The sequence below is a fragment of the Caretta caretta genome, chromosome 28, assembly GCF_965140235.1.
Source record: "Caretta caretta isolate rCarCar2 chromosome 28, rCarCar1.hap1, whole genome shotgun sequence".
In the NCBI taxonomy this organism is placed as follows: Eukaryota; Metazoa; Chordata; order Testudines; family Cheloniidae; genus Caretta; species Caretta caretta.
This window is the reverse complement of record NC_134233.1, coordinates 6,481,745-6,508,378: the sequence shown is the minus strand read 5'-3', so window position 1 is coordinate 6,508,378 and position 26,634 is coordinate 6,481,745. Positions and strand designations below refer to the sequence as shown.

Genomic DNA, 26,634 nt, shown 5'->3' with positions numbered 1-26,634 from the left:
CAATTTATTTGAGCATAAGCTTTCGTGAGCTACAGCTCACTTCATCGGATGCGTACTGTGGAAAGTGTAGAAGATCTTTTTATATACACAAAAAGCATGAAAAAATACCTCCTCCCACCCCACTCTCCTGCTGCTAATAGCTTATCTAAAGTGATCACTCTCTTCACAATGTGTATGATAATCAAGTTGGGCCATTTCCAGCACAAATCCAGGGTTTAACAAGAACGTTGCGGGGGGGGGGGAGGTAGGAAAAAACAAGGGGAAATAGGTTACCTTTCATAATGACTTAGCCACTCCCAGTCTCTATTCAAGCCTAAGTTAATTGTATCCAATTTGCAAATGAATTCCAATTCAACAGTTTCTCGCTGGAGTCTGGATTTGAAGTTTTTTTGTTGTAATATCGCAACTTTCATGTCTGTAATCGCGTGACCAGAGAGATTGAAGTGTTCTCCGACTGGTTTATGAATGTTATAATTCTTGACATCTGATTTGTGTCCATTTATTCTTTTACGTAGAGACTGTCCAGTTTGACCAATGTACATGGCAGAGGGGCATTGCTGGCACATGATGGCATATATCACATTGGTGGATGTGCAGGTGAACGAGCCTCTGATAGTGTGGCTGATGTGATTAGGCCCTGTGATGGTGTCTCCTGAATAGATATGTGGGCACAGTTGGCAACAGGCTTTGTTGCAAGGATAGGTTCCTGGGTTAATGGTTCTGTTGTGTGGTATGTGGTTGCTGGTGAGTATTTGCTTCAGGTTGGGGGGCTGTCTGTAGGCAAGGACTGGCCTGTCTCCCAAGATTTGTGAGAGTGTTGGGTCATCCTTCAGGATAGGTTGTAGGTCCTTAATAATGCGTTGGAGGAGTTTTAGTTGGGGGTTGAAGGTGATGGCTAGTAGCGTTCTGTTATTTTCTATTGACAAACATGAGCAATGTATAATCCTTTACAGCATGAAAGTGCATTTGGGGGAGGCGGCAGGAGCCATCTGTGTGGGGGAAGTGGGGCCCAGACACTGAGCATTGAGAGCCTAGAGCCAACTGTTTGCAGGGGAGAGGTGCTATGGACACAACCGAGAGGAGGTGCGAGTGCCTTCTGCTCTGCAGTATGATGAGGGATCCTGCATCCCACTGCCAAGTGCCCTGCCTGCCCAGGGGAAGCTCCACAGTGGTTTTGCTGAGCCCAGACTTGTATGAGGAGGGAAGAAATTGGTAGCAAGTCTCAATAGAAGCCAGCCCCCAGCCTCTGCCCTGGAGGGGAGTCGGGTGTCTCCAGGCAGAAATCTGGGGGTGGGGGGCTTGACCCTGTGTGCTCTGCCCACACATCACCTCTGCCCTAAACCCTGGGGATGAGTCAGGTGTCTCTGGGCAGAAATCTGGAGAGTTGTGACCTTGCATGCCCCACCCTCTGTTGAGGAATTCTGGATATGAAGGGTGATTCCAGAAATGAGAAGTAACGTCAGAAAAAAAAAATTGTAATAGCAGTAATTTCCAGAAAACACTGGCCCTAGTCATAACATTAAATACAATAGTCTCAAGATATATGCCTGTGTTCATCAGATCTGTCACTCTGCCTTCACATAGTTCACTCGGCTGGTGGGTTATACCCCTTCTCCCAGTCTGTGTCTGCCTTGTCTATTTAGATTGTAAATTCTTCAAGACATGGGCCATCTGCTGTTCTGGGTTTGTACTGTGTCTAGCACAATGGACTGTTAGTTGGTCCTTAGGCACTAAGGTAATGAATATGATTTATAACAATAATAACTCTTCTGATACTTTGAGCCAAGAGCTGAGGTTAAAACCATGGAATATTCCTTGTGACAACTGTCCCACAAATTCCACTGACCTCCCTTATTTTCTTTGCCTTGAGCAGGGTTTCCAGTTTCCAAACCTGATCAGATCTCGCAGCTGGAATGAGGGGAAGACCCGTGGTTCCTAGACCCCCCACGGCTCTGAGAAAGAAGTGCTCCCGAGAGCTGCCTGCACAGGTGAGGAATTGGTTAAATCAACTCAAAAACTGTCTGTGAATACAGGAAATATTTGGGATGCACTACAAAGACCTTGTGAGCTCTCCAAGTTCAGGATTGTTCCCTGCAGATGTGGCATCATTAGGCAGATGTCACTCATGGCTTCCCACCTACCCTAACTGACAACTGGCAGCAGGTCCCTCCCCAATCTTGCTTTCCTCTGAGAGTTCTGGTGAGATGCGGACCCAGAACTGATCCCTTCCTCTCTCCCCTCTGGGGAAGGGTTTGGGGAAAATCAGCTCCTGATAGGTTTGATCTCTCCCGCATATATTTTGGTTTGTTCATCCCTTTTTCCATTCTTCTCTCTGAGATTTCCTTTCTCTCCAGCACAGGGAGTGATCTATGTGTGGATTCTCTCTCATCAAGCATTGGGATGGTGAGTGAGAATGAGGAGACACCCCAGCAGGAAGATGCTGAGGAAGTAGAATCCTATAGAATGTTATCAGGAAGATCCAAAGGGAATGATTCCGGGAGTTGTGCACTCCCAGAAAAAGCAAAAGCCTGTGAGAGTCAGCAAAGGCCAGAGGAAAACTTCAGTAGCCACTCAGACCTTATTAAATGTGAGAGAATTAACTTGGAAGAGACATGCTGCGCAAGCCATGAGTGCGGGAAAATCTTCAATCAGAGCTCAGCCCTTACCACATATCAGAGAATCCACAATGGAGAGACGTCCTACACATGCTCTGAGTGCGGGAAAAGCTTTAGTTGGCACTCACACCTTAGCATACATCGTAGAATCCACACAGGAGAGAAACCCTACACGTGCGCTGAGTGCGGGAAAAGCTTCAATCAGAGTTCAAACCTTATCACACATCAGAGAATCCACACTGGAGAGATGCCCTTCACATGCTCTGAGTGTGGGAAAAGCTTCAGTCAGAGCTCAAGACTTATCACACATCAGAGAATCCACGGCGGAGAGACGCCCTACACATGCTCTGACTGCGGGAAAAGCTTCCATCAGAGATCACACCTTATGACACATCAGAGAATCCACACAGGAGAGACACCCTACACGTGCTCTGAGTGCGGGAAAACCTTTAGTTGGCACTCGCACCTTAGCATACATCGTAGAATCCACACTGGAGAGAAACCCTACACGTGCTCTGAGTGTGGGAAACACTTCAGTTATAGCTCAGCTCTTACCACCCATCAGAAAATCCACAGTGGAGAGAGGCCTTACGCATGCTCTGACTGTGGGAAATGCTTTAATCGGAGCTTAAACCTTATCAGACATAGGACAATCCACACAGACGAGAAACCTTATGGATGCTCTGAGTGTGGGAAACGCTTCAGTTGGAGCTCAAGCATTATTAAACATCAGAAAACCCACATGGGAAAGAACTGTAATAAATGCCTTGACTAAGGCTGGCCAAAGATTTTTTTTTTTTAAATCACATTTGCTAATTCCCACATAGTAATCTTTCACCATCTTCACCGTTGTCTCTCAGCTCCACCAGATGAGTTGCCTGCTTCTGCCTTTTGCAGGTCACCCTTCTTTGGGGTCAGTCCTGTGATCTTTTCTATCAACTCCTTTCCTTTTGAGCCATAGGAGTGTGTGTCCCTCCTTCCAGGAATGTTCATCAGCTCCAGGTGGGAGAAAGAAGTTTGATCCCAACAAGTACAGTGAGGCAAAAACTACCTGTCCCTTACATCCACTAGGACTGTACATGGCGTTGGCAGCTCAAGTTAGTGATCTTGGTGTAAAAAGACAATTATAGTTGTAGTGCAGATGCAGCCCAGGTGCAGTGGTTGGCATTAGCTTTCCCCTTGGCCTGACCTAAACTCCATCACTTTTCCATGTCTAAACAAACCCTGAGCATCAGGTTTATACTGTTCCCCATTTCAAAGCAATTCTAGGTCATCAAGTTTCCCCTTCAGGAACAAATTGTTTCATTCCCCGTCACCATCCCAATCCCCTGTTGTTCAATTGGTTAGGTCAATATTTTTTCTAAAGGGCTGGGAAGAGGATTCCCTCGTAAATGACTTGTAACTAAGGGTATGTCTACACTATGAAATTAGGTCGAATTTATAGAAGTCGGTTTTGTAGAAAGCGGTTTTATACAGTTGATTGTGGTGTATCCCCACACAAGTGCTCTAAGTACATGTGGTCGGCGGAGTGTGTCCACAGTACCGAGGCAACTGTCGACTTCCGGAGCATTGCACTGTGGGTGGCTATCCCACAGTTCCCGCAGTTTCCGCCTCCCATTTGAATTCTGGGTAGAAATCCCAGTGCCTGATGGGGCTAAAACATTGTCACGGGTGGTTCTGGGTACATATCGTCAGGCCCCCGTTCCCTCCCGCCCTCCGTGAAAGCAAGGGCAGACAATCGTTTTGCGCCTTTTTTCTTGAGTTACCCGTGCAGACGCCATACCACGAGAAGCATGGAGCCCGCTCAGCTCACCGTCACCATATGTCTCCTGGGTGCTGGCAGACGTGGTACTTCATTGCTACACAGCAGCAGTTAATTGCCTTTTGGCAGCAGACAGTGCAGTATGACTGGTAGCCGTCATCGACGTAGTCCTGGGTGCTCTTTTAATCGGACGCCTGGGCAAACATGGGAGTGACTCAGCCAGGTCATTTCCCTTGTTTCGTCTCTTGGCGATTCAGTCCTACTGGCAGTGCGCTGACTTTTAACCTCCAGCCAGCAGAAGATGATGGCCAGCAGTCATACTGCACCGTCTTCTGCCGAGCACCCAGGAGATGACGATGGCTAGCAGTCATACTGCAGTCTGCTGCCAGCAAGATGTATAAAGATAGATGAAGTGGCTCAAAACAAGAAATAGACCAGATTTGTTTTCTATTCATTTTCTCCTTGCTCCCTCCTTCCCTCTGTGAAATCAACGGCCTGCTAAACCCAGTTTTGAGTTCTATCCTTGAGGTTTTGAGTTCTGTCCTTGAGGGGGCCATTCAGTTTCTCGCAAAGCCACCCCCTTTGTTGATTTTAATTCCCTGTAAGCCAATCCTGCAAGCCATGTCATCAGTCGCCCCTCCCTCCATCAGGACAATGGCAGACAATTGCTCTGCGCCTTTTTTCTGTGCAGACGCCATACCACGGCAAGCATGGAGCCCGCTCAGATCACTTTGGCAATTAGGAGCACATTAAACACCACACGCATTATCCAGCAGTATATGCAGCACCAGAACCTGGCAAAGCGATACCGGGTGAGTAGGCGACATCAGTGCGGTGACGTGAGTGATGAGGACATGGACACAGTCTTCTCTCAAAGCAGGGGCCCTGGCAATGTGGGCATCAAAGATTCATAGATATTTAGGTCAGAAGGGACCATTATGATCATCTAGTCTGACCTCCTGCACAATGCAGGCCACAGAATTTCAGATACACAGCACTTTAAAAGTTTAAAACTTTAAAACTTATTGAATGCCAGCCTTCTGTTGTTTGGGCAATCCTCTGGGGTGGAGTGGCCGGAGGCCCCCCCACCACTTTCTTGGGCGTCTGGGTGAGGAGGCTATGGAACTTGGGGAGGAGGGCGGTTGGTTACACAGGGGCTGTAGCGGCGGTCTGTGCTCCTGCTGCCTTTCCTGCAGCTCAACCATACGCTGGAGCATATTGGTTTGATCCTCCAGCAGCCTCAGCATTGAATCCTGCCTCCTCTCATCACGCTGCTGCCACATTTGAGCTTCAGCCCTCTCTTCAGCCCACCACTTACTCTCTTCAGCCTGCCACCTCTCCTCCCGGTCATATTGTGCTTTCCTGCACTCTGACATTTGTCTGCTTCCACACATTCGTCTGTGCTCTGTCAGTGTGGGAGGACAGCATGAGCTCAGAGAACATTTCATCACGAGTGCGTTTTTTTCGCATTCTAATCTTCACTAGCCTCTGGGAAGGAGAAGATCCTGTGATCATTGAAACACATGCAGCTGGTGGAGGAAAAAAAAAAGAGGCAGTGGTATTTAAAAAGACACATTTTCTAGAACAATGGCTACACTCTTTCATGGTAAACCTTGCTATTAACATTACATACACAGCACATGTGCTTTCGTTCCAAGGTCGCATTTTGCCTCCCCCCACCACGTGGCTAGCCCCTCACCCCCCCCCCCATGGCTAACAGTGGGGAACATTTCTGTTCAGCCGCAGGCAAACAGCCCAGCAGGAACGGACACCTCTGAATGTCCCCTTAAGAAAAGCACCCTATTTCAACCAGATGACTGTGAATGATATCACTCTCCTGAGGATAACACAGAGAGATAAAGAACGGATGTTGTTTGAATGCCAGCAAACATACACTGCAATGCTTTGTTCTACAATGATTCCCGAGTACGTGCTACTGGCCTGGTGTGGTAAAGTGTCCTACCATTGTGGGTGGAATAAGGCTGCCCTCCTCAGAAACCTTTTGCAAAGGCTTTGGGAGTACATCCAGGAGAGCCGCAAATGCCAGGGCAAATTAATCATTAAACATGCTTGCTTTTAAACCATGTATAGTATTTTAAAAGCTACACTCACCAGAGGTCCCTTCTCCACCTGGCGGGTCCAGGAGGCAGCCTTGGGTGGGTTCAGGGGGGACTGCCTCCAGGTCCAGGGTGAGAAACAGTTCCTAGCTATCGGGAAAACCGGTTTCTTCACTTGCTTGCTGTGAGCTATCTACAACTTCATCATCATCATCATCTTCCTAATCCGAGAGTGCTAACGGAATTGGCGGATGTGATTGCAGAGCCATTGGCCATTATCTTTGAAAACTCATGGTGATCGGAGGAAGTCCCGGAAGATTGGAAAAAGGCTAATGTAGTGCCCATCTTTAAAAAAGGGAAGAAGGAGGATCCTGGGAACTAAGGCCGGTCAGCCTCACCTCAGTCCCCGGAAAAATCATGGAGCATGTCCTCAAGGAATCAATTCTGAAGCACTTAGACGAGAGGAAAATGATCAGGAACAGTCAGCATGGATTCACCAAGGGCAAGTCATGCCCGACTAATCTAATTGCCTTCTATGATGAGATAACTGGTTCTGTGGATGAAGGGAAAGCAGTGGACGTGTTATTTCTCGACTTTACCAAAGCTTTTGACACAGTCTCCCACAGTATTCTTGTCAGCAAGTTAAAGTATGGGCTGGATGGATGCACTACAAGGTGGGTAGAAAGTTGGCTAGATTGTCGGGCTCAACGGGTAGTGATCAATGGCTCCATGTCTAGTTGGCAGCCGGTATCTAGTGGAGTGCCCCAAAGGTCGGTCCTGGGGCCGGTTGTGTTCAATATCTTCATTAATGATCTGGAGGATGGTGTGGATTGCACCCTCAGCAAGTTTGCAGAGGACACTAAACTGGGAGGAGTGGTAGATACGCTGGAGGGTAGGGATAGGATACAGAGGGCCCTAGACAAATTGGAGGATTGGGCCAAAAGAAATCTGATGAGGTTCAACAAGGACAAGTGCAGAGTCCTGCACTTAGGACAGAAGAATCCAATGCACCGCTACAGACTAGGGACTGAATGGCTCAGCAGCAGTTCTGCAGAGAAGGACCTAGGGGTGACAGTGGACGAGAAGCTGGATATGAGTCAACAGTGTGCCCTTACTGCCAAGAAGACCAATGGCATTTTGGGATGTATATGTAGGGGCATTGCCAGCAGATCGAGGGACGTAATCATTCCTCTCTATTCGACATTGGTAAGGCCTCATCTGGAGTACTGTGTCCAGTTTTGGGCCCCACACTACAAGAAGGACGTGGAGAAATTGGAGAGAGTCCAGCGAAGGGCAACAAAATGATTAGGGGACTGGAACACATGAGTTATGAGGAGAGGCTGAAGGAACTGGGATTGTTTAGTCTACGGAAGAGAAGAATGAGGAGGGATTTGATAGCTGCTTTTAACTACCTGAAAGGTGGATCCAAAGAGGATGGATCTAGACTATTCTCAGTGATAGCAGATGACAGGACAAGGAGTAATGGTCTCAAGTTTCAGTGTGGGAGGTTTAGGTTGGATATTAGGAAAAACTTTTTCACTAGGAGGATGGTGAAACACTGGAATGTGTTACCTAGGGAGGTGGTGGAATCCCCTTCCTTAGAAGTTTTTAAGGTAAGGCTTGACAAAGCCCTGGCTGGGATGATTTAGTTGGGATTGGTCCTGCTCTGGGCAGGGGGTTGGACTAGATGGCCTCCAGAGGTCCCTTCCAACTCTGTTATTCTATGATTCTATGACCCCCAAAACCTGCTTCTGTGTTGCCTCCATCTACATTGAAGGAGTCGAACAACACGGGTGGGGTAGTGGTGGCTGAACCCCCTAAAATGGCATGCAGCTCATCATAGAAGCGGCTTGTTTGGGGCTGTGACCCGGAGCGGCCGTTTGCCTCTCTGGTTTTCTGGTAGGCTTGCCTCAGTTCCTTAAGTTTCACGCGGCATTGCTTCGGGTCTGTGTTATGGCCTCTGTCCTTCATCCCCTGGGAGATTTTGACAAATGGTTTGGCATTTCAAAAACTGGAACGGAGTTCTGATAGCACGGATTCCTCTCCCCATACAGCTATCAGATCCCGTACCTCCCGTTCGGTCCATGCTGGAGCTCTTTTGCGATACTGGGACTCCATCATGGTCACCTCTGCTGATGAGCTCTGGCCAGCGTGGCAAGCTGCAGGTGACCATGCAAACAGGAAATTGAAATTCAGAAGTTTGCAGGCCTTTTCCTGTCTACCTGGCTAGTGCATCTGAGTTGAGAGTGCTGTCCAGAGCGGTCACAAAGAGCACTCTGGGATAGCTCCCGGAGGCCAATACCGTCTAATTGCGTCCACAGTACCCCAAATTCGACCTGGCAAGGTCGATTTAAGCGCTAATCCATTTGTCAGAGGTGGATTAAGGAAATCAATTTTAAGAGCCCTTTAAGTCGAAAAAAAGGGCTTCATCGTGTGAACGGGTGCAGGTTTACATCGATTTAACTCTGCTAAATTTGACCTAAACTCCTAGTGTAGACCAGGGCTAAGCAAAATACCCATGCATTTGGCTCCCAAAGCAGTTGTGGCCCAGGCCCTGCAGGAGGTCGCTCCTGAAGATATCTCCTTCCTAATCAGGTGCATGTTGCCTATTATTTGGAAAATACAATCCCTAGCTAGGTAGAGATGGGAAAAGTGAAAGTGGCATTTCTGTTCAACTCACCCCTGGGAGATGCTGCAAATGTGTAGAAAATGAAATCTGTGTTGAATGTGATAGAGCTGCAGAAAGATACCTATTTTTAATAGATACCTGACATTTGGTGTCTTACAGGGATTCTAAGACACACCTGAATTTAGTCCCTAATTTAAATCTGTGCCACCAGATTAAAGAAATAAAAGGGCATATTTGGGGGAGTTATACCTCACTATCGCTACTGATTTGTTGTGTGGTTGGTGAAGAATTCTACGCCAGAGAAGTGTAAAATTACTCCAAGTAAGGTCAAAGATTTGACAAGAACTCAGGTAGAAATTGCAGGTACGAGTGGTTGATTTTCACCCCAGAGATGAACGCTATGGTGACCTGTGGCCCAGGTAAACTATTTTTAGAACGCTGCTCCCTAGTTAAGTGGCACTGATCACACTCCTATAGGATGCCATGATTAAATTGGGAACAACTGTCTTTTACCATTTGGATCCAAAGTTTCATTAAGCACAGAGAGAAACAGCTGATTCCTTCAGAGCCATTCCATGCCTATGGGGGAATGTATTAGATTCCAAGTTCAGACTGCAGGATACATGACTGCTGAGTCCAGAGTCTGTGGTTTGGTCTGTTAGTTTTGCTCTTGAGTCTAATTCATTTGTATCACTTCTCCTGCTACTCTGAAAGATTAGTAAGTGTGAAAATAGAGCACAGTTGTTTTTTCTCATGGTGCAACCTTCCCATGTAGTTTGAGACCCCTTCCACCCACACTTATGGGAGAAGACCCAGGGAGAAATGAACTCACAGAAATGGAAGGCTCCTAGTTTATTGTAGAATGTGACTTCACACAAAGTTCACTGGGTGGAAATGGGAATTAAGAGAAAACTGCCCAATTGGTTTATATTTTGTAATTGTTGAATAAGTTGTTACCAGCAACAATGAAATTAAACATGAAGTTACTTAGTGTAATGTAAGAGGCTGATTATGTGATAATTTTCAGTGTTACAATATAATCCATCTTTTCTTCTAGTTCTCTCCCTGCGCCCTCCTACTATATAGGATATGTTGGCTAATCCTGAAATTAAAACCTCACTCCAAAGGAATTAGAGTGGGGGAATATGTGAGAGAAATAGAATGTACAAGAATAAAGACCCAGTATGGACTGTAATTAGTTCTATTAAAAATGGAATTTATTTTGATAAATTTTAAAATAAATATTCTGTTAAGAGCAAAATTACTTCAGACAAGATGTGAACCTTTTACCTAGTTAGAGAGTAACAGCAACCGAGTTTCCCAGGTCTCTTGATCACAAAGCAAAGATGTCACATCGGGCAGGAGATGTCAAAATCTAAAATGGTGATGGATGTGTGATGGCAGCTTTTGTTTTTTTTTATTTGGTTTGGTTTTTTAATTTAATTTTGTTTTGTTTTTGCAACTAGTTATTTTTATAGGTGCTGAGGCCCCTTTTTCTTTTGACCACAGCTATTTAACTCTCAGGCCTGGCTCTGGAAACCTCCTCAGAACTGTCCTTGTGTTTCTTTCATGTTTAGTATCTTTGGGGTTCACACATCCACACTACATGCAGTTCACAGCAACGGATACTTTGAGAAACCTGCTGGGTTAAGCAGGCCTTTTCCAGACTGACATTGGCCCAAAGTCTGCCTCAATTCAGCTGGTTTGGGACACATCTCTATCAAAGGAGTGGTTCACACCTGATTTGCCCAGAGACCTCAGGGGAGGTGTGGTAAGATAGGATAAGTAGGAATCAACAACAATGAAGTTAAAGATAAGGGTGAAAGACCCTCACCTTGCAGGTCAACAAGCCTGTTCTGTTCATTCCCTCGGATGCATCTGTCACTGATCACTCTCCAGAAGCACACTGGGCTCCATGGACCATTGGTCTGACTCTATATGACCAGTCTTGCATTCTTATGTAAGCCATCTACGGACTTGTCTACACTGGCAAGTTTCTGCACAGTAAAGCAGCTTTCTGCAGTGTAACTTCTCAGGTGTACGCACGGCCAAGCCACTTAGCGCGCAGAAACTGTGCAGTTGCAGCGCTGCAAAAAAACCACCCCGACGAGCGGCGTAGAGCTGTCTGCACCAGGGTTACAGCGGCACGGTGCCGGTGTAGACACCCTGGTGGATTGCAGTGCTGCAATTGGCCTCCGGGAGGTGTCCCATAATCCCTGTTCTCGCCTCTCTGGTCATCAGTTTGAACTCTACTGCACTGCCCTCAGGTTACCAACTGTGAAACACCCCCCCCTTAAATTCCTTGGGAATTTTGAAAGTCCCCTCCCTGTTCGCTCGGTGATGCGTGCAGCAGTCCCAGCGCATCTTTCCAGGTGACCATGCCTGCTCCATGCACCAGGTGATCCTCCGCTTGGAGCAATGCCGAGCTGCTGGACCTCATCAGCATTTGGGGAGAGGAGGCTGTCCAGTCCCAGCTGTGCTCCAGCCATAGGAATTATGATACCTAAGGACAGATTTCATGATGCATGATAGAAAGGGGCCATGACAGGGACACACTGCGGTGCAGGGTCAAAGTGAAGGAGCTGTAGAACGCCTACCACAAGGCGCAGGAGGCAAACTGCTGCTCCAGTGCTGCATAGCCATATTGGGGGCTAACTAACCCCAGCATCACAGCAAGGATCTTTCTAGCACCGGGAGAAAAAATATAAATGAGGGTCAAAGACACCACCACTTGGCCTCTCTGTTCCGTAATCTCAACACCTGGAAGATTGTCTGGAAGACAAAGACTTTGAACTGGGGATATTGGTCCCAGGCTGAGAGGGAATTCAGTTTGTGTATTAAGAACTCAACATTGCCTGGAGCAACCAGCAGGTGAGAAAAGGTTTTTGATCCAATTCTTGCTTAGTGTACTCAAATTAGAATTTAGACTGAGAGTCTATTTTCTTTTGTTATGTAACCATTTTTGACCTCTGTGCCCAAAAATTACACTCACTTAAAATCTATCTTTCTGTAGTTAATAAAGTTATTTTAATGTTTTATACTTAGTAGTGAGTTTGTCCAAAGTGCTTGGGAAAGTTCCTGATATGACAAAGGCAGGTGCATATCCACTTTATTTTTGATGAAGTGGCGAACTAATTAATCAGCTTACACTTTTCAAGAGAAGGCCATGAGCAGTGTAAGACAGTACATTTCTGAGGTGGAAGGCTGAGGGCTGGGGAGATATGCTGGTCTTTCTGTATAATTGAGGAGTGTCTTATAGCGCATTCATGCAACTTAGCTGGGTGCTTTATAGCATGTTGTTGGCCAAATGATCATAGAATATCAGGGTTGGAAGGGACCTCAGGAGGTCATCTAGTCCAACCCCCTGGTCAAAGCAGGACCAATCCCCAACTAAGTCATCCTAGCCAGGGCTTTGTCAAGCCTGACCTTAAAAACCTCAAAGGAAGGAGATTCCACCACCTCCCTAGGTAACCATTCCAGTGCTTCACCACCCTCCTAGTGAAAAAGTTTTTCCTAATATCCAACCTAAACCTCCCCCACTGCAACTTGAGACCATTACTCCTTGTTCTGTCATCTGCTACCATTGAGAATGGTCTAGATCTATCCTCTTTGGAACACCCCTTCAGGTAGTTGAAAGCAGCTATCCTGCTTCTGCAGACTAAATAATCCCAGTTCCCTCAGCCTCTCCTCATAAGTCATGTGTTCCAATCCCCTAATCATTTTTGTTGCCCTCCGCTGGACTCTTTCCAATTTTTGTACATCCTTCTTGTAGTGTGGGGCCCAAAACTGGACACAGTACTCCAGATGAGGCCTCACCAATGCTGAATAGAGGGAAACAATCACGTCCCCCATTTCGCTGGCAGTGCTCCTACTTATACAGCCCAAAATACCGTTAGCCTTCTTGGCAACAAGCCAGGTCGATGCAACCACTAGGCAAAGTAGGTGGCTGCCTAGGGCGCCAAGTGGTTGGGGGCAGCCAAAAGCGCGCTCCAGGGAAGCGGTGGAGCAGAGGTGAGCTGGAGTAGAGGGGCGCAGGGAGGGCCGCCTGCAGCAACTAACGGGGGGGCAGCATGCAGGGGAACTGCTCCCCGCCCCAGCTCACCTCTGCTCCACCTCCTCCACTGAGCACGCCGCCCTGCTCTGCTTCTCTCCCTCCCAGGCTTGCGGCGCCAAACAGCTGATTGGTACCACAAGTCTGGGAGGTGGGAGAATCAGAACGGCGGTGGCGTGCTCGGGGAGGAGGTGGAGCAGAGGTGACCTGGGGTGGGGAGCTGCCGCATGGCTCCCCAGGCTGAAGGGAGGGAGAGGGGGGAGCAGGGAGCTGCTGCACAGCTCCCCGGGCCAAGGGGAGGGAGGGAGGGAGAGGGGAGCAGGGAGCTGCCTCATGGCTCCCTGGGCCAAGGGGAGGGAGTGGGGAGCAGGGAGCTGGGGCCCACACCATGGCCAGTCATTCCTTCTCAATGGTTGTGTAGTGTTGCTCCCGGAGTAGCAACTTCTTGCTCAGGTACATGATGGGGTGTCTCTCCCCCTTTTCATCCTTCTGCATTAACACCACATCCAGCCCCATGTCTGAGGTGTCAATGAACACCATAAAGGGCTTGTGAAAGTCTGGGTTTGCCAGAACTGGGCCACTGACCAGAGCCTCCTTCAACGCACAGAGAGCCCTGTGGCACTGCTCAGTCCAGACCATCTTGTCTGGCTTCCCCTTCTTGCAGAGCTCGGTGATGGGGGTGGCTATGGCGCTAAAGCGGGGCACAAACCTTCGATAGTATCCTGCCACCCCAATTAAGGCTTGGTCCTGCTTTTTGGTTTGGGGAGCGGGCCAGTCTCTGATCACCTCCACTTTGGCTGGTTCCAGCTTGAGGCAGCCGCTCCCCAACTGATGGCCCAGGTAAGATACTTCCGCCATCCCCACCTTGCACTTCTCGGCTTTTACGTTCAGCCCCACCTCCTGGAGTCGATCCAGCACTTGTCTAACCGGGGACACATGGTCCTCCCAGGTCTGGCTAAAGACACAGCTGTCATCAATATGTACCATGGCAAAACGCTCCATCCCCCTCAGAAGCTGATCCACCAGGCTCTGGAAGGTGGCCGGCGCTCCCTTGAGACCAAAAGGCAGGGTCAGGAACTCATAGAGCCCCAGAGGGTGATAAAGGCTGATTTCAGCTGGGCATCTGCATCCAGCGGCACTTTCCAGTAGCCCTTTGTAAGATCCATGGTGGTAAGGTACCGGGCTCCTCCCAGTTTATCTAGGAGCTCGTCAGGCCTGGGCATGGGGTAGGCATCAGATACAGTGATGGCATTGAGCTTCCGATAGTCCACACAGAACTGGATCGACCTGTCCTTTTTGGGGACCAGCACCACTGGCGAGGCACAAGGGCTGGCAGATGGCTGAATCTCCCCAAAGCCAGAATGTCCCTGACCACTCTGTCCAGGTCCTGAGCAGTTTTCCCTGTGACTCAGAAGGGGGAGCATCTTATTGGCGGGTGTGATCTTGTCTGCACCCGGTGGACAGTCAGATTAGTGCGTCCAGGCTGGTTGGAAAACAGCTGTCGGTATGGATGCAGCACCCATCTGATCTCAGCTTGCTGGGCAGGGGTTAGCTGATCCGAGAGGGGAATTGTTTCCGGGGGGAACCAGCTCTTGTCCCAGGGAATAGATCTACTAAAGGGTCATCGCCTTGCTCCTCCCAATGTCCACACACGGCCAACACAACATTCCCCCTGGCATAGTATGGCTTCATCATATTTACACGGTACACCTGGTGGTGGTGTGCCTGGTTCGACAGCCCCACCACATAGTTTACCTCATTTAGCTGCTTGACAACCTTGAAAGGACCTTCCCAGGTGGCCAGTAGTTTGTTTTTTCTCACGGGGATGAGAACCATCACCTGATGCCCGGTGGCATAGGCGCTGGCCTGCGCTGTGCGGTCATACCAGGCCTTCTGCTTCCTTTGGACTCTTGCTAAATTCTCTCTGGCCAGGCCCATGAACTCAGCAAGTCTTTCTCAGAAAGTCAGTTCATACTCCACCACGGATTCTCCTTCGGGAGTGGCCTTCCCCTCCCATTCATCTCTCATCAGGTCCAGGGGGCCCCTTATCCTCCTTCCATATAATAGTTCGAAAGGTGAAAACCCAGTAGACTGCTGGGGTTCTTCCCTGTACGTGAACAACAAGTGAGGTAAGTACTTGTCCCAGTCCTGTGGGTGCTGGTTCATAAAGGTTTTCAGCATCATCTGTAGCATTCCGTTGAACCTCTCCACCAGCCCGTTCGATTGGGGGTGATATGCGGAGGCCCAGTTGTGCCAGAATCCAAATTTCTCCCACAAGCACCGGAGCAGGGCTGACATGAAGTTGGACCCTTGGTCTGTCAAGACTTCCTTGGGGAACCCCACTCGGATTAAAATGATCAGCAGCGCATCGGCCACGGTGTCTGCTTCAATGGAAGCTAAGGGCACTGCCTCGGGGTAGCGGGTGGCAAAATCTACCACCACCAGAATATATTTCTTCCCTGACCGAGTTGTCTTGCTGAGAGGTCCCACTATGTCCATGGCCACCTTCTGGAAAGGCTCCTCTATGATGGGCAAGGGTCTCAAAGCTGCTTTCCCCTTGTCCCGGGCCTGGCCCACCCTCTGACAGGGGTCACAGGATCGGCAATACTGCTGGACAGTGGTAAAGACCCCGGGCCAGTAAAAGTTCTGTAGCAACCTCTGCCGGGTGCGCCGGATTCCCTGGTGCCCTGTGAGGGGGATGTCATGGGCCAGGTACAGTAGCTTGTCACGATACTTCTGGGGGACCACCAGCTGCCTCCTGATCCCACAGGACTCCACTTCCCTTGGGGGAGCCCATTCTCGGTACAGGAACCCCTTCTCTCACAGGAACCTCTCCTGGCAACCTCTCCCCATGATCTGTACTGCACAGAGGTCGGCCAGGTCCCTGAGCTTCCGCAAGGAGGGATCTTTCTGCAACTCGGCCTGGAATTCAGCAGCTGGGTAAGGGATGGGGACCAGTTCCCTCTCACCGGCTGCGTCTGAGGCCACAGCCTCTCTGAGCAATGCCCCTCAGCGCTCTCTCCCCTCCAGGGTAGGGTCCTGCACCTCGGGCAAGGTACCCTTTCCGAGGTCAGGGCGCAGTGCCCCTTGCCCGCTCTGGTTACGGGTCACAACCAGGGCAGTCTGGGGGTTGCTTGGCCAGTCCTCCAGGTCCCCTCCGATTAGCAAATGTTCGTTCATCCCTACGTCCTTGGGGGCCTCCTTGGCCCCCCCATTTCAGGTGTACCCTCGCTACAGGGACCTTGAATGGGGTCCCGCCCACCCCCGTCAGGGTCAGGTAGGTGTTGGGCATCACCCGATCTGGTGCCACGACTTCGGGCCGGGCCAGCGTCACCTCTGTGCCTGTATCCCAGTATCCATTGACCTTCCTCCCATCCACCTCCAGGGGAACAAGGCACTCACTCTGCAGGGAGAGCCCCGTGCCCACCCTGTAAACAGAGAACCTTGAGTCCGGGGAATCCAGCCCCCCAGAGGAGCTGGCCTGGGGTCCTCCCCATCCTGAGCAGTTGATAAGCTGCCAGCCCCCCTTGCCTGGGAAGCCTGCCCCTCATCCACTGGGTCCCTACCCAGTTAACCCTGGGTGGGTTTGGTCTGCTCAGTCTGTCCCTGAGCTTGGGGCACTGGGTCCATATGTGGCCTCTCTGGCCACAGTAATAGCAGCCCATGTCCCGTTGGTCCCCTCGAGCCAGTCGGTTGGCCCTGACGCTGGATGTTCCCCTTGGGAAGGGGTTCTCCATATTCCCCCTTTGGGAGATCCCAGGGCAACTCTCCCTCTGCATCATAGAGGGCCTGTTCCTTTGGGACTCCTCCCTGCCACCCCCTGTCGGGCTCTTCACTAAGTCATCGGCCAGCCACCCTGTGTGTCGTGGGTTCTTTTGCTTTTTGTCCAGCAACCCTAGCATCAGTTTGGATGGGCACTGCTCATGCAGTTGCTCTAGTATGATCAGTTTAACCAGGTCCTCCTTCGTCTGGGCCCCCTCTGCCCATTTGGTGGCATATTCCTCCATGCGGATGGCTAGTTGCATATATGAGGCCTCTGGGGTTTTACACTGACTCCGGAACTTTTCCCGGTACATCTTGGGAGTCAGCCCAAACTCGCAGAGCAGGGCCTTTTTGAATAGTTCATAGTCCCCTTTCTCTGCTCCTTCCAGTCGGCATACAATGCCATGGCCTTGGGGTCCAGTAAGGGGGTGAGAAACTGGAGCCTGTCCACAGGATCAACCTGGTGCAGGTCGCAGGCCATCTCAGAGGCATCCAGGAAGTCATCCATGTCCTCCCCCTCCTTATGCTGGGCCAGGATGCACTTGTCAAAGCTCCATGCAGTCCTGGGTCCCCCATCACTCACTGCAGCCGGGGGCTCGCTGCTCCTCAGCTTGGACAACTCCAGCTCATGCTGTATCTGCTTCTCTTCATGCTGTCTTTGTTTCTCCTTCTCCTCCAGCTCATGCTGTCGTTGCTTTTCCCTCTCTTCCCATTTCTCCTGCAGTTCCCACTGTCTGAGCTTCAACTCTCTCAGTTTTAGCTCCTTCTCCCAATGCAGCCACCTCAGCTCCAGGGATGGGGAGCTCTGCCGGGAGGCTCCCCTGCTGGCCACGAGGGTCACGGTGCCCTCGGTATTCACTGGGCTCCTCCCAGCCCTTCCTCTAGGCATAGGTAGGAGGGGTCTTGGGAAGCCCTCACTCCCCACTGGGACAGACACTGGTGCCTGCACTGCATCTGCCAGGCTGCTTCCCTCAGAGACAGGGATTGGTTTGTTCTAGTGATCTCCCTCCTCCAGCTGGGAAATCAGCTGTTTTTTGGTGAGCCTCCCAATGCGCAGCCCCCTCTGCCTGCACAGCTCCACCAGGTCGCTCTTAAGGTGTTTGCTATACATTTCCTTGCTGGCAATTCGCAGGTCTCTGTGCTCGCCACTCCCCACAGTTTCTAGGGAGAACCCCTAGGGTGCCAGCCTTTCTCGAGGTCACCACCTCTTTGCCAGGGTCAAGCTGCAGACTCCTCCACCCCTGGGACTGCTCACTGCAATCCCCAGGGGGACCCTCTGTCACAGAGAGTGGGGGAGTCCGGGCCCTGCATCCCTCTTCCTGGGATTCACCGTGACTCTCAGTCAGCCAGTAAAACGGAAGGTTTATTGGACAATAGGAACAGTCTAAAACAGAGCTTGTGGGAGCTTAGACCCCAGCCTTGGGGTTCCCTGCATTCGACCACCCAGCCCAAAACTGAAACCAAAACCCCCCATCCCTCAGTCTCACTCCTCCTCCCCCCGGCTCCTCCTCCAGCCTTTTTCCAGTTTCGCAGGCAAAGATGTCACCTGCGTCCAACCCCCTCCTGGCTCAGGTTACAGGCTCAGGTATCCTCACTCCCGTGGAGTCATCCCCTGCTCTCTCATCCCCCATGCAGACAGTCCCAGCAGAACTAGATGACGTTCCCCGGTCAATCCACCCCGCTCCCTGCTGCGTCACACCCTGTTACTGCAAAAGTCCTTCTTGCTGGTCACACACTCCCAGGGGTTAACAGCCCCCCCCGAAACCGCTCCTCTCTGAGCCTTCAGCATGCCTGGTCCTTGTCAATCCCCCTTCGGTTTACTGCTCCCCCATCACTTACTGCAGGAAGCGCCGTCCATGGGGTGCAGTAGATCCCACCTTTACCACCAGTTGTCACTGAGTTTGGGGGACTCAGGGCCCTGCACCCTCACTTCCTGCGATTCACCGTGACTCTCTGCCATCCAGTAACACAGAAGATTTATTAGATGACAGGAACACGGTTCCAAGCAGGGCTTGCAAGTACAACCAGGACCCCTCAGCCAGGTCCCTCTGGGAGGCAAGGAGCTTAGAACCCAGACTTGGGGTTCCCTGCATCTTCACAGCCAGCCCAAAACTGAGACTCCACTCCTGCAGTCTCACTCCTCCTCCCCCCCCCCGGTTCCTCCTCCAGCCTTTGTCCAGTTTCCCGGGCAAAGGTGTCACCTGGGTCCAACCCCCTCCCAGCTCAGGTTACAGGCTCAGGTCTCCTCACTCAAATGGAGTCATCCCCTGCTCTCCTATCCCCCATGCAGACAGTCCCAGCAGAACTAGATGACATTCCCTGGTCAATCCACCCCACTCCCTACTGCATCATACTTGGCCTTTGTTAAGAAGGGCCCTGTAGTGCATGGGATTGAAGAGGCAACTTCCTGACATGCCCACTGGCTCTGCAGGGTGGAGGAAGAAAGGCCTCTGGATATGCAGATTGGAAGGCATGAGATGCACCGTCCTAGGGTTGGGGGTCCCAAGAGAAGGAGGCGGGTGGTGGTGGTCGGGGACTCTCTCCTCAGGGGGACTGAGTCATCTATCGGCTGCCCCAACTGGGAAAACCGAGAATTCTGCTGCTTGCCAGGAGCTAAGATTCACAATGTGATGGAGAGACTGCCGAGACTCATCAAGCACTCCGATCGCTACCCCTTCCTGCTTCTCCACTTGGGCACCAATGATACTGCCAAGAATGACCTTGAGCGGATCACTGTGGACTACGTGGCTCTGGGAAGAAGGATAAAGGAATTTGAGGTGCAAGTGGTGTTCTTGTCCGTCCTCCCTGTGGAAGGAAAAGGCCTGGGTAGAGACCGTTGAATCGTGGAAGTCAACGAATGGCTACGCAGGTGGTGTCAGAAGGAAAGCTTTGGATTCTTTGACCATGGGATGGTGTTCCAAAAAGAAGGAGTGCTAGGCAGACGGGCTCCACCTTATGAAGAGAGGGAAGAGCATCTTCGCAAGCAGGCTGGCTAACCTAGTGAGGAGGGCTTTAAACTAGGTTCACTGGGGGAAGGAGACCAAAGCCCTGAGGTAAGTGGGGAAGTGGGATACTGGGAGGATGCACGAGCAGGAGAGTGCGAGAGGGAAGGGCTTCTGCCTCATACTGAAAAAGAGGGACGATCAGTGAGTTATCTCAAGTGCCTATACACAAATGTAAGAAGCCTGGGAAACAAGCAGGGAGAACTGGAAGTCCTGGCACAGTCAAGGAATTAAGATGTGACTGGAATAACAGAGACTTGGTGGGATAACTCACATGACTGGAGTACTGTCATGGATGGATATATACTGTTCAGGAAGGACAGGCAGGGCAGAAAAAGTAGGGGAGTTGCACTGTATGTAAGGGAGCAGTATGACTTCTCAAAGCTCAAGTATGAAACTGCAGAAAAGCCTGAGAGTCTCTGGATTAAGTTTAGAAGTGTGAGCAACAAGGGTGGTGGTGGGAGTCTGCTATGGACCACCGGACCAGCGGGATGAGGTGGATGAGGCTTTCTTCCGGCAACTCATGGAAGTTACTAGATCGTACGCCCTGGTTCTCATGGGAGACTTCACTCACCCTGATATCTGCTTGGGAGAGCAATACAGCGGTGCACAGAAAATCCAGGAAGTTTTTGGAAAGTGTAGGGGACAATTTCCTGGTGCAAGTGCTGAAGGAACCAACTGAGGGCAGAGCTCTTCTTGACCTGCTGCTCACAAACCGGGAAGAATTAGTAGGGGAAGCAAAAGTGGATGGGAACCTGGGAGGAAGTGACCATGAGATGGTCGAGTTCAGGATCCTGACACAGGGAAGAAAGGAGAGCAGCAGAATACGGACCCTGGACTTCAGAAAAACAGACTTTGACTCCCTCAGAGAACTGATGGGCAGGATCCCCTGGGAGAATAACATGAGGGGGAAAGGAGTCCAGGAGAGCTGGCTGTATTTTAAAGAATCCTTATTGAGGTTACAGGGACAAACCATCCCGATGTGTAGAAAGAATAGTAAATATGGCAGGCGACCAGCTTGGCTTAACAGTGAAATCCTTGCTGATCTTAAACACAAAAAAGAAGCTTACAAGAAGTGGAAGATTGGACAAATGACCAGAGAAGAGTATAAAAATATTGCTCGAGCATGCAGGAGTGAAATCAGGAAGGCCAAATCACACCTGGAGTTGCAGCTAGCAAGAGATGTTATGAGTACCAAGAAGGGTTTCTTCAGGTATGTTAGCAACAAGAAGAAAGTCAAGGAAAGTGTGGGCCCCTTACTGAATGAGGGAGGTTTCAGAGTAACAGCCATGTTAGTCTGATGAAGTGAGCTGTAGCTCACAAAAGCTTATGCTCAAATAAATTGGTTAGTCTCTAAGGTGCCACAAGTACTCCTTTTCTTTTGAATGAGGGAGGCAACCTAGTGACAGAGGATGTGGAAAAAGCTAATGTACTCAATGCTTTTTTTTGCCTCTGTCTTCATGAACAAGGTCAGCTCCCAGACTACTGCACTGGGCAGAACAGCATGGGGAGGAGGTGACCAGCCCTCTGTGGAGAAAGAAGTGGTTCGGAACTATTTAGAAAAGCTGGATGAGCACAAGTCCATGGGGCCGGATGCGCTGCATCCAAGAGTGCTAAAGGAGTTGGCAGATGTGATTGCAGAGCCATTGGCCATTATCTTTGAACACTCATGGCGATCGGGGGAAGTCCCGGACAACTGGAAAAAAGCCAATGTAGTGCCCATCTTTAAAAAAGGGAAGAAGGAGGATCCAGGGAACTACAGGCCAGTCAGCCTCACCTCAGTCCCTGGAAAAATCATGGAGCATGTCCCCAAGGAATTAATGCTGAAGCACTTAGAGGAGAAGAAAGTGATCAGGAACAATCAGCATGGATTCACCAAGGGCAAGTCATGCCTGACTAATCTAAATGCCTTCTATGATGAGATAACTGGCTCTGTGGATGAAGGGAAAGCAGTGGATGTGTTGTTCCTTGACTTTAGCAAAGCTTTTGACACGGTCTCCCACAGTATTCTTGCCAGGAAGTTAAAGAAGTATGGGCTGGATGAATGGACTATATGATGGATAGAAAGCTGGCTAGCTTGTCAGGCTCAACGGGTAGTGATCAATGGCTCCATGTCTAGTTGGCAGCCGGTGTCAAGTGGAGTGCCCCAGGGGTCGGTCCTGGGGCCGGTTTTGTTCAGTATCTTCATAAATGATCTGGAGGATGATGTGGATTGCACCCTCAGCAAGTTTGCAGATGACACTAAACTGGGAGGAGTGGTAGATACGCTGGAGGGTAGGGATAGGATACAGGGGGACCTAGACAAATTGGAGGATTGGGCCAAAAGAAATCTGATGAGGTTCAACAAGGACAAGTGCAGAGTCCTGCACTTAGGACGGAAGAATCCAATGCACCGCTACAGACTAGGAACCGAATGGCTCAGCAGCAGTTCTGCAGAAAAGGACCTAGGGGTGACAGTGGACGAGAAGCTGGATATGAGTCAACAGTGTGCCCTTGTTGCCAAGAAGGCCAATGGCATTTTGGGATGTATATGTAGGGGCATTGCCAGCAGATCGAGGGACGTGATCGTTCCCCTCTATTCAACATTGGTGAGGCCTCATTTGGAGTACTGTGTCCAGTTTTGGGCCCCACACTACAAGAAGGATGTGGAAAAATTGGAAAGAGTCCAGCGGAGGGCAACAAAAATGATTAGGGGACTGGAACACATGACTTATGAGGAGAGGCTCAGGGAACTGGGATTGTTTAGTCTGCGGAAGAGAAGAATGAGGGGGGATTTGATAGCTGCTTTCAACTACCTGAAAGGTGGTTCCAAAGAGGATGGATCTTGACTGTTCTCAGTGGTAGCTGATGACAGAACAAGGAGTAATGGTCTCAAGTTGCAGTGAGGGAGGTTTAGGTTGGATATTAAGAAAAACTTTTTCACTAGGAGAGTGGTGAAACACTGGAATGCGTTACCTAGGGAGGTGGTGGAATCTCCTTCCTTAGAAGTTTTTAAGGTAAGGCTTGACAAAGCCCTGGCTGGGATGATTTAATTGGGGATTGGTCCTGCTTTGAGTAGGGGGTTGGACTAGATGACCTCCTGAGGTCCCTTCCAACCCTGATATTCTATGATTCTATGATATGTACCAGGTTCCTCCTGCAGCCAAGCGATGTGATTTCTGCAGAGACCCTGAAATTATTTCACCATCAGAATTTGGTGCTCACCCAGCGCTTGGGTTTCCTTTGAGGGAGCCATGAGGAGGATGGGGCTTAGGCCCCCCTGGCTGGAGAGGGGTGCAGGTGTCGGTGCTGCTGACCAGGATCTGGAGAAGTGTGACAGGTCTGCGAGAGGAGTGGAGTTGGAGGAGGAGTATGTGTCTGCAGTGCCTGGGGGAGGCCTGTACCTCTCCCAGGCAGAAGTTATTTGTGCGTTGCCAGTTCCTGGGAGTCTTGGGTCCAGCCTAGTGTTGGAGGAGGAGGAGAGAGTGGAATTGGTGGAGCTGGGAGTGGAGCGCCAGGAGCTGCTCACCTCGCCATGGGGGCACTTGTGGGGACTGAGCTCTCTTTGGGTAGGGGTAGTGGTGGGACCCCAGAGGATGGGGAGCAACAGTCTGGGCTCATTCACCCAGCTCCCCTTATGGGGAGAGCACTGACTCAGTGGTGAGCACCATACCTGTTGGTCAGCCCCGCAGTGTCCTGGGACCTGACATGAGACTGGGAGCACTTGCAGGTGACCGATCAGGGTAAGCCTCTCGAGCGGCAGATGTTGTTAGAGGTCAGGGCCCTGAGACGGCTGAACGGAAGGCAGGAGAACAGAGCAGAGTTCCAGACTGGTGTCAGTGGTGGGGTTCCAACCAGAGGGTCCCCCGCCAGCCAAGAGGAAATCCTACATAGCGGCAGCCTCTCTTTCAGTAACCACAGTGTGTTTGGCAGTGGTGATTGCAGGACTGCAGCCATCCGTCTCCTTGCAGCAGCAGCAGCACGTGGTTTGGCTATGGCACACAAGGGTTTCAAGTGGGTGCCCCATGTGGGACTTTGTAGTGGGCATTTTGCTGCTCTGCTCCTTGGGCTTTATCCCTCGGCAGCTGGGGTCAGTGGTTCACCTGCCAGACAGTAGGGAATTTGACGTTAGTTTCCATTCAGTCAAGGAGTCCGAGCAGTTCTTGGAGAAGTTGGGGGAGAAAGCCCCCATAGAGCAGGTGTGGGTGGGATTAGTTGCCATCCCCTTTTTCAAGCCTGTGGTGAAGACAGTGACCATATTTTTCCACACATCTGTGGTATGGGAGGAGGATGTTTGCACCTGGCTGGAGTGTTATACTCAAGTGCTCCGGGCCCCAGATAGGGTGTATGACAAATAAGGGGTTTGGATGGGTGAATTTCAGAGGAAAATTGAGCTTTTGAGGGATAAGTGTGAATAATTAAGGCATTGGTATCACATTCAGGCATTGGTATTGGTTCCTTAAGGTTTCTGTTATGCACACAGGGACCTTAGGGGGTTGGCCCGGTTACCATGCATTGCTAGAGATTGCATTTTCCTTTTTTTTTTTTTTTTTTTTTGATATTTCCAACAGAATTTCTGTCTGTGATTTCATTTTGCTTTGTATAACCATGTTTTTGACTGGATCTGATATTTTAATAAACAGAAAACAAAAAGCAAAATGTCTCAGGGGCTGGAGGGAGGAGCAGGCTGGGCTGCAAAGATAGAGGGAGCAGCAGGTTTTCTGTTTTGTTTCCGACTCGCCTTTTCTTGACTAGTTTCTCTTCTGCACCAGCTTGTTGCTCTTCCTTGTGAGCCTGGCAAGCTCAGTCTGCAGAGCACCAGACTTTTAATCTGAGGATCCAGGGTACAAGTCCCTGCTCAAGTAGGGATCCATTCCCCCTGATGCATTCCCCACAAGCTTCAAACATTATCTCTTTTGAACCCTTCTTGACATTACTTATTTTCTTCAGGTTTTGGCCTTTCCTAGGAAGGGCCCTTTAAGTGCGTGGGACTGAAAGGGCAACTTCCTGACCTGCCTACTAGCCTCGCAGTCTGGAGGAAGAGAGACCTAATGTTCTTATGCAAAGCGCTCGGGCCCTAAATCTTAGTTGTTTGCTATTTCTCCTAGATAGCTGTTCCTGGAAGTGGGAGTTCTGTCTTGTTGCCTCTGCTTTTGCCTTTAAGTGAATTTGCTGACTGGGACGCAGGATTTGGGGAATGTTTGGAGCTTTTGCTCCTTATTGAGTGCTCTCTCCTGCAGCAGGACAAGGGGCGCTCTACCCAGAGCCAAGAAAGAAATCCACCTTCAGCGTTTGCTGCTCATCCAGGGCCTGCTTTTCTTGGAGGGAGCAGCTTTTAGGCTTGGGCTGAGACCATCCCTTCACCTCCCCCCCCCCCACCGTCTGGTTACTGCTGCTGCTGTTGGGGCTAGTTCCCAGAGCTGGAGGAGCATAAGAGGTATGCAACTGGGGTGGAGTTGAAAGAGCATGTTTCTGATGTGCCTGGGGGTACTCCATGCCTTTTCCAGAAGCTAGGGTGAAGCTCAGTATTGTAGCCTGAATTCTCAGGCCACCAAGAGGAGAAGTTTTTCCCTTCCCTTTAGATCCCTTCAAACCGGATCCACAACCTCAGCTGGCCCTTACCAGGGTGAGCCAGACGGGGGCCCTGGAATGCCTAGCAAGCTCCACCCACTCATAAACACCCCCCAGTTAGGTGATCCCTCCTGCAACCACATGGCCCTCATACACACTCCCAAAAAGCCTGCATGGGGGAGTTTATTTTCCCTTGAGTGCTACAGGATTCAGCTGGCCCTTAGACTGCAGAGGAGTGGCAGCCCATGGTGCTCATTGAAAGATTTTTGAGTGTATATCCCTTTCATACACCGAACCAATACAATCACGAATACACCTCACTAAGGCAAAACTACTATAAACACCACTTAGCTAACTAAGGGTTAAACAACAATGTTACCAAGTTTGGGTCAAATCAATGGATTAACAATGATGTTGCACTGGAACCAGGTCAGCAGTTTAGTCAAATCATCAGATTAATACAGCAGAAAATCCACCCTTATAAATCCTAAAACAGACAATTGAAACCAACCAGTGCAATCCATCTTGAGCTAATTGAATATTTCTGAGTATTAATATATTACTGAATATTACTGAAACCAAATTATTGCTTACTTTTAAGCCACAACCTAAGAGCCAATTAAAGCTTCCTCCTCACTGCAACACCAAGATAGACCTTATTGAGCCTGTTATAAGTAGAAGTTTTAAAGATCTCAATGAATAATTTATGTTCGACCGCTTAGTTTCTTTGAACCCTTTCACAGATGAGGAATGTGCATTTAATGATTTAATAGGGCAGAGGTTTAGGGCTATTTAGATTTGGGGAGTGTGCGCGTACACACACACAATACTAGAAAGTCTGGGATATTAATGAAGACCAAAAAATGGAAAAAGGAACCATAATTTACTAAATTGACAGGGGGTTAGAATTCTGCAGCTCTCTCATTTTTTGGATTCAAGTGGAATAGGAGCTGTAACTGCACCGAAGGAAACAGGTGATTGTATAGCTGGCCTGGTGTGTCAGGATAGTGTGTTTTATTAAGTGCACAAAACTAGTCAAGGCTGATGTAAATGTCATGACTTCCTTCACCAGGGGGAACAGTCTCTCTTGGAAGGCTTGATGCCCTGAAAGGCAAAGGATGTCCACCTTTACCATGATCTTTATGGTTGTCAGTTACACCTTACCGTGCCTTCCGGAATGTCTCCTGGTAAATCAAGTGTGAAGTA

General features: G+C 49.9%; 2 protein-coding genes across 2 annotated transcripts in view; one reads left to right on the top strand and one right to left on the bottom strand.

Annotated features, from left to right (window-relative positions):
- The window catches only part of LOC125629204 (uncharacterized), a 570,105-nt gene that overhangs the window by 502,876 nt on the left and 40,595 nt on the right, over positions 1-26,634 (bottom strand). The gene's annotated exons all lie outside the window — the stretch shown is intronic.
- Positions 2,374-4,016, top strand: LOC125629216 (uncharacterized). The gene has a single exon (XM_048834630.2). The coding sequence runs from the start codon at positions 2,401-2,403 to the stop codon at positions 3,388-3,390; it is 990 nt and encodes a 329-aa protein (XP_048690587.2). The 5' UTR covers positions 2,374-2,400; the 3' UTR covers positions 3,391-4,016.